The sequence below is a fragment of the Mandrillus leucophaeus genome, unplaced genomic scaffold (genome assembly GCF_000951045.1).
Source record: "Mandrillus leucophaeus isolate KB7577 unplaced genomic scaffold, Mleu.le_1.0 Scaffold1036, whole genome shotgun sequence".
NCBI classification, from domain to species: Eukaryota; Metazoa; Chordata; class Mammalia; order Primates; family Cercopithecidae; genus Mandrillus; species Mandrillus leucophaeus.
In genome coordinates, this window is record NW_012098499.1 from 894,542 (window position 1) to 902,869 (window position 8,328).

The 8,328-nt window shown below is 35.4% G+C and overlaps 1 protein-coding gene across 2 annotated transcripts in view; it reads left to right on the forward strand.

Moving 5' to 3' along the window:
• Positions 1-1,121: 1,121 nt before the first annotated feature.
• The window catches only part of SPINK6 (serine peptidase inhibitor, Kazal type 6), a 15,895-nt gene continuing 8,688 nt past the window's right edge, over positions 1,122-8,328 (forward strand). Inside the window, exons 1-3 of one of the 2 annotated variants that reach the window (XM_011979095.1) lie at positions 1,140-1,239; positions 1,367-1,500; positions 4,394-4,416. In XM_011979095.1, the coding sequence (XP_011834485.1) occupies positions 1,443-1,500; positions 4,394-4,416 (81 nt within the window). In that variant the 5' untranslated portion in view covers positions 1,140-1,239; positions 1,367-1,442. Of the gene's footprint in view, positions 1,501-4,393; positions 4,417-8,328 lie in introns of both variants that reach the window. The other variant, XM_011979085.1, reaches the window with a different exon arrangement.

An 8,328-nucleotide genomic window follows, 5' to 3' on the forward strand; every position in this document is an offset into this window, starting at 1 on the left:
TTAAAGGTCATGACTTAAGCAATTTCCCATATATTCTATTTTTCTAGATATTTTGACTCCTTTTCCCATAAGGGGTTCAAGAAAATTTTAAATACAGTTTTTAAGGTTTTTCAGTAGTGTCTTTGAATACTTTTAACATCTGACCTACATCTTTCTGTAAAGGACTTTAAGATAATTTCCGTCATGATATTTTAAATAGCAGTTTATGATTTGAGGCAGACGTTCTCATTATCACTACAACCATTCTTTTCTGTTGTTGTTTCCTGAAAGAAAGTTATGGCATCACACTCTTTTATCTATCTTGCAATTAAATTGGGCATGAGAGTTAATGCTATTCATCTAACTTTTATATGAAAAGTATATTTTCAAGTAGTGAAGATTATCAAGGTCTTTATGACTACTTCTTTTACTTTTGGATAAAAAAAGGAAATACATTATTCATTTCAAAAATTCAATTCAGGCCAGGCACTGTGGCTCACGCTTGTAATCCCAACACTTTGGAAAGCTGAGGCAGGCGGATCATGAGATCAGGAGTTTGAAACCAGCCTGGCCACGAACGGTTTCACGAAACGGTGAAACCCCATCTCTATTAAGAATAAAAAAATTAGTTGGGCACGGTGACAGGCACCTGTAGTCCCAGGTACTGAGGAGGCTGAGGCAGGAGAAGAATCACTTGAACCAAGAGGCAGAGGCTGCCGTAAGCCAAGATCGCACCACTTCACTCCAGCTTGGGCAAGTGAGCAAGACTCCATCTCAAAAAAAAAAAAAAAAAAAAAAAAAAAATTCATTCCAGTAACTTTAAAAAATATTTTTTTTGTTACAAATTAAAGAAAATGATTGACTCCCTTATTTATTTTGATTCAGAACTGGACAACAACTGGCATTTGACTGCAATAATGATTTAAAAATTAACAAGCTGATTTCTGCTCAGAAAATGCTTCTTCTAATGCATTTCTGGCTACAATGTGGAGTATCTGTCTCCTTTAGGTACACCTTGGATGATTTGGACTCTAAAAATCCAAGTTACACCCAAGATTCCATTATCCTATGGTTACTCACTTGGGCCACAGACATGAAGGACCAGTCTGCAAGAAATAGAAGAATCAAGTGGAGCTCAACCAGTGAATCATCCCCATAATGTAGGGAAACCTTAGAGAGGAGAGCCGGAAGGATATATTGGTTGTTAGGAAAATGTAGGCTACCAGTAGAAAATGACATCCTCTGTTAATAAGATCTGAGGTGCGACTCACATAATTGTCCCAATTTTTAAGATTGATGGGGAGCATGAAGCATTTATTTAAAGTGTTGACAGGCCCCAATAAATGCATAAACTGCATAGGACTCATGTTGTCTGAATGTATTTTAGGGCTTTCTGGGAATTGTCTTGACAGAGAACCTGAGCTGGACAAAGCAGCCTTGATCTGAGTGAGCCAACTGGCACAATGAAGCTGTCAGGTATCTTTCTGCTCCTCTCTCTGGCTCTTTTCTGCTTTTTATCAGGTAAGTTTTTTCTTAAATTAAGATCCCATATTTATACTGAACTGGATATGATGAGTAGTTGTTTATCATATTTCAAAATCCTAATGATTTTGATGTGAAAGACCAATTCTGAGAGATTATTGTAATGATGATAATGATTGTGATGATGACAATGATTATGGTAATAATTATAAAAATTACTGTGATTTGTTGAGTATATACCATATTCTAGGCACGTACCAAGGGATTTTATATATCGTCTCCGAGACTCATAATAACGCATTTCTGTCTCTGCTATTAATATAAGAAACTGTGGAACAGAGAAATTGAGAAAATTAGCAAAAGACTTGCAACCAGTAGTTAGAATTTGGAATTTGAATCAGATTCTCTTGGCATCACATTTGATGTTTGTTCCATAAAACTAGCCTGGAGGATGGATAATTGCATTAAATATTGGTTTTGCTTTCCAGAATAAAGGAGTATTTTCCTCCCCTTAGTTATTATTACAAATAAATTCAAATAATTAAAATTAAGACAATAGAGAAAATGGAAAGTCAATGAGAAAATCTTTGAAAATATGTAATTGAAACTTGGAATGCAGAAACGTATGTTTCTGGTGAGCTAAAAAATCTTCAAGAAGGAGAATATCTTTGGCCACTTTAGTGGCCAAAGCACAATCATACTTCAAGGTTATGTTTTTCATGACAGAAGCATCAGATGAGCAGGTACATCATAAGCTATTTCTTTCCTTCCTTATTCTTCTACTCTTTCACATTGTAGGGGACAAAGCAAATGCTAGTTTTTAGATCCAAGACCTAGTATTATCTCTTCTATTAATGACCTGTGTCACTTAAAGAAATATCATAATTCTCTGAGATATTTTCTCATCTGTAAAATACTAGAAATAAAACTAAGCCCTCGGACCCTCCATATCTTATGTATCATTTATGTGACAGTAGCAGATGAATTTTACTACTATGCAAGATTTTAAATGGCTGTACAAGTAAAAAAAAAAATCAAGGAGATTTAGTTGAGAGAGAAGCCAATGTTCACTGTAGCTGGTCATAATTACATAAACAAATATGCTTAGAAATTTAAAAAAAAATGGATAAAGGATTCCTGTGATATTATGGAGTAAGCTTGACTACTAAAGCCGAATAACCTTAATGGGTAGTTCAATCAGCTGAGATGGCAGAAAAATATAGATCTGACTATGTAAAGTTTAGTTGCAAAGATAGTCTCAGAAATCAATTGTTATTCCCTTTTCTTCTCTTTACAAAGGTGAATTGAGGTTTAACAGGATCTGGTTGACTAGCACAATTTACCAAAGCATAGATGCTTCACAGACATACTAGATAGTATTTGGGAGGCCATAGTGCCTAAGGGCCTTAATGTTGAGGCAGAGTAAAGTGAATTTTAGCCCTGGCACTTTCATTATATAGCTTTGTGAACTTTCTGATGTTTGTTTCACTCATATATAAAATAAACACATACAGGACTATCTCTGTATGGAGAATTAAATGAGAAAAAGGCATGTATAATGCTTAACATAGTAGATGGGGTATAGTGCATGTTTGACAAATGTCTATTAACATTATTGCCATCATAAAGTTTAATAAAAAGAGTACTAAATTGGATTCTGTCATTGTGAATATTAATCCTTTTTTTGCCTTGCCACTTCCTACGTATGAGACATTAGACAAATCTCTCCTCTTTTGATGAGAGATTGGTACAGTAGAGAATTGACTGAAAATTATAATAACAAATTGTCCCTGGCTATAAAAACCACTTAGAGTCTAAAAATATAGACTGTCCAGGAACTCTCTGATTTTATATAATAGAATTTTTAAGTGATTGCCCTAAGAATTTGTCATGTTAATAATCACCCATATTGCTAGTTATAAATCAATAAGGCTGGTAATCACTGCTGAAAAAATGAACAGTAACCTTCCTTCAAATTTAAAAACAACAACTTGCTTTCTCCTTATCTTTATTATTAGAGATTGTGCTTTAAGGAATTTGCAGTTGTTATCCTATAAGTGTTGACCATCATTGGAGATAGATTGTGCTAATCCACACTCTCTTTGTGGTGCCCTTGGGCTTACATGGAGAGGGATTGGGAAAGGTGTCCCATAGGAATGGCCACAGATCAAAACTCAGCACCCCATTCCAAGACTGGACTGAGGGATTTTATTATTTAAGTATTTTAAACCACTGAACTAATTAGTCATAAACTAAAATTACACATACAATATTAAGAGGAAGGAAAAGGGAGAGAAATAAGACTATATGTATATGGGATCTTTTCCCTTTTTAAGAAGTTAGAGAGACATAAAAGGAGAAATAAGTCGCAAGAATGAATGAGTTGTTCCTTACCAGTTTACATTTGGGCCAAGTTTTAAAAGTTGAGCAATTTCAAACTCAAAGAACAAACTACAAACTTCCTCTCTTTCCCAACCGTCTGTGGCAAAGGCTTTTGGGAGGAACTGCATGAAATGAACCTTGAAATGTCAAAGGTAGAGGATACTTTCCAATTTAACTTCTTCAAAGTGAGACCAGCGATGATAATGTCATTTCCATAGTAAATTAGTGCTTGGGCCAGGACTGTAACATGAATTGCCAGATCCTTAATCCACTTTTTTTCTACCCCACCCTAACCTCCAACAATTGTTACCTCCTCATGGTTCATGTCTTTATACGACTTCCTTAAGAAGTGAGCAGATTAAAAAAAAAAAAAGAAGAAGAAGAAGAAAAGAAAAGAAAAGGAGAAAGAAAAGAAAAGTATAACAAACAAAAAAACAGGCCGTGATAGCCAAGTACCAGGAATAGATATTAGAAATTTCCTAATGTTGAAAATCTCACTTTTTGCACATCAATGAATTACAATGTTTGACTTTTGTGCTTTTTTTTTCAGGTGTCTTCAGTCAGGGAGGACGGGTCAGTGCCTATTTTTCTCTCTTCTTTCTGCCTGGGTGGTGCTTGGCTAGATCTTCACTGGCCAAAAAGAAATTTGTCTATGGTTAACAGAGCAAAAACAATGAGCAGGCAAACCTTAGGCAGGCATCAGCAGAAATTATTACTCTTTAACTAAACTCTTGTCAGTTTAAAAGAACCTAACCACACATTCTCACACTTTTTTAGGGAAGAATAAATATACATAAAAATAGGAAGTATCTGGGATAAAATTCATGCTCTATCATTGATTTCACTATGTGATCTTGGGGAAGTTACTCTACTTCTCTGAGCTGCAAGTTCCACAATTATAGAAAAAGATAGTATTATTCACATCATGGAATTGCAATTATATTTAAATTGTGTAAACAATGTGAAAGTATTTGGCAAGCCATAAAAGGCTATATGTGTATTAGTTATTGATTAAAAATTAACATCCTCTGAAGAAGTTAGGATATAGGTTATTATTTCTTTTTTCAGAAATAAGAACTGAAAGTAGACAAGAAACTAGTTTATTGCTCTGTATTGAGGACACACAGACTGATTCACTCAGATTTTAATAAAATTTGGTTTAAAAATTGGAATGAGCACAAGTTATCTTCATCGTTGGATCTTTTTCCCCCGAATTAGTTCACCAGTGTCTTTCTATCTTTTTCATTTTAACTGTCAAAGGACAACACAAATACTATTTGTTCTGCCAATCCTGTTCCTTTGTCCATATTAAGCATTTCTACTTGGTTTTGGAACTAGTAATTGTTTAGCCTTGGTGTGCCTTGCTATGCCTTTGACGTGAAAATTTCTGGACACTACTGCTAACTGATTGGAGTTGGCAGTCATTGGAAATATTTTCCAACCCTAGTGTACCCACTGCATTATATAAGACTGTTTTTCTTTTCCATTTTAGCATCTCAGAAATTAGGATGCATCTTACAAGTGATGATGCATTTGTGTGTGTGTGTGCGTGTACATGCATGTGCACTTAGGTGTATGTCTAACACATGCAAATGTGTGTTGGCATTGTCACATGAAACTGTATACATTAAAGTTGTATTATTATGTTTAAATAAGCATGATAGTATGGTCTATACTAAACGTGAAAACAAACACCCAAGGAAAGGACACAACATCCAACCAACACATTTCATATCTCATTAGGTAGTAAAATATAGTAAAACCATTACTCATAGAATTAAGAAATATGGAATTTAATCCTAGTTTTCTCATTAACACACACCTTACTTCCCTTCTTTGAAGCTTGATTTCTCAGGTTTTTTTTTTTCTTACAAACAGAGGTTTTATTGCATTTGGTCCACAGACATATTTCACATTATCTCACGGAGTAGGGACCCTGGGTGGGGGGTCCCTGTGCAGTACTTGGTGGGGTGTGTGGCTGGGAGAGATGGAGCAGTATAGCTGGTCAGACCGAAAATGGGAGAAGGAGGGCTGGGGGCTCCTTAAAACCTACTGAAGGGCTGGGCACGGTGCCTCATGCCTATAATCCCAGCACTTGGGGAGGCCGACGTGGGCAGATCACCTAAGGCCAGGAGTTAGAGACCAGCCTGGCTAACATAGTGAAACCCCGTCTCTACTAAAAATACAAAAATTAGCCAGGCGTGGTGGAGCACCTGTAGTCCCAGCTACTTGGAAGGCTGAGGCAGGAGAATCCCCTGAGCCTGGGAGGTGGAGGTGCAGTGAGCCAAGATTGTGCCATGGCAGAGTGTTTTCTAAAGTTTATTTAAATTTTACTACTTACTGATTTTATGCTTGAGAAGGGCCAAAGTTTATAGTTTGCTTGCTTCATGATCACCTGGATTGCTTACTAAATATACAGATCCCCAGGCATCATGCAAGACATTGAATAATAATCAGAAAGGTAGGGAGTTTGAGTCTGTATTTTAATTAACTATCCAGATGGCATTTATACATAAGAAAACTGAGCATTTTTCTCTGGGTAAGAGGAGGCAAGCTGTATTGGGAAGCATTGGCTCTGGAGTCAGATAGTACAGATGAGTGGAGTCCTCATTCATACTTACTTGCTGTATGACTTGAAAAATATTGTTTCCGTTCTCATTGCCTTTGTTTCCATATCACTAAGATGAAGGTTTGAATTTAATGATCTCTAAACCCCTTCCTGCCCTAACTCTCTAAATTGTTATCAACCAAGCCTGTCCTGCCAAAGCTGCTGTCTCTTCTCCACTCAACTATAAATGACAGGGAAGTTCCTATACTTTTAAATGGCACAGAGGCTGTCATTTCTCTTTTCCATGCCTGGAGGGAGGGTGGAAGTTTCAATGCCAGCAGAAGGCATTGAAACTACCATTAGGAGCGTGCTTGCACAAGTCTGATCCAACCAGAACAAAAGGAAGTAAGATTTCCTCCAACACTCAAGTCATTCTTCTCATGCCAAGAATTCTCTACATGATGAGACATCTGATGGGAAATTATAGTTAGCAGTCTGAATTATGGACTTTAAAAAATATCACATTCATTTGAAAAGATTATTCAAGCTAAACAAAATCATGTTGCCAGACTTTTGGAAATCATAGTCCAGTAAAATTTTCCCTGTAATGTAAATGACTAATATGCTTACAACTCTTTAATTTGCCAAGGAGCTAGATTAAACAGCACAATAATAACTATAAGAGTAAAATAAAACTATTATTTATCATCACTAGCATTTCATTAAGTAATTTCCTGTATAGCACCAAAATGTTTAAAAGACATATTTTCAGAATAAAAATAGTCCTTTGACTGAATACATTTTGCTTTTTGAATGTATTGCCTTTAATATTTAATATTACCGCATTGCCTTTAATATTTTTATATTTTCCTATCAGGCTCTGTATTTGGGAACCATATCCTTAAAGAGCTATTTAGATGAATAGTCCGAATTGGAATGAACAGAACGAGCCTTTTAAAAGCAATGATTGGCAACCGTTTTCTGTTACAATACTTTTTGAAATACTTGAATTTATTTTTGCTTGTATTTTAAGATAAGAACTGGTGAATTTTCATATCATTGGTAAAACAATGCTCCATGACTCTAATGAGTTTGGAGTTTTTTATTTTTCCTAATTAGCTTGATTTTGCTTAAAATTAATATACTGACAAAATGTCTAAATACAATTTGGGAATGGTATCTAGTACCTATAACTTAACTACAAATTGAAAAACTAAAGCCTCAGAAATGAGGTCTAGCTGACTTATGTCTACCAACAGCCGTAAAGCTGTGAAGTCAGCACTTGAAGACTTCTGACTCCATATGGAGTGAGATTTCCGTGGCTGCATACTGCTTTTAATCAGCAATAGAGAGTCACTGTGTAGTGCACGTGAAAGAGCTTTGAGCAGTACAATTTCTTAAGTAAATATAAGGTAGTGATTACTATTCTCACTTAAGCAAATAATATGATAAGTACATTAGTTTCAAATAAGGTAACTTGTGTCCACATGCAGGAAGAATTTGAAATTAGAAGGGAAAGGAGGAAGAGACACCATGTTAAAATGTCTCACAGTGAGTTTAGAGGTTGTCTAAAATTAAAGGAGGAAGTATTTGGGCAAAAGTAGCTATCTCTCTCATCCAGCCGAAGTTAAGGAGATAAATACTTATTTTATTGGTTCAGACAAGAAATGTTGAGGACGGGTATAGGCAGTAAATTTGGAACTGGAAAAGAAAATGAAATAAAGCAATGAAGAAGGTAGTACAAGGGAAAATAAATGGCAGTGTTTCAATCTGAGGGAGGGTTGGAGAATCTGAAAAATGCTGCTATCATGAAAAATGGAAAAAATATAATATAAAACTAGTTTGGAAGGAAACAGTTGTATTTTGCACATAAATTTCTTAAGTATGAATGAAATTATTGAGTAAAAGGATATATATATATATATATATGACAATTG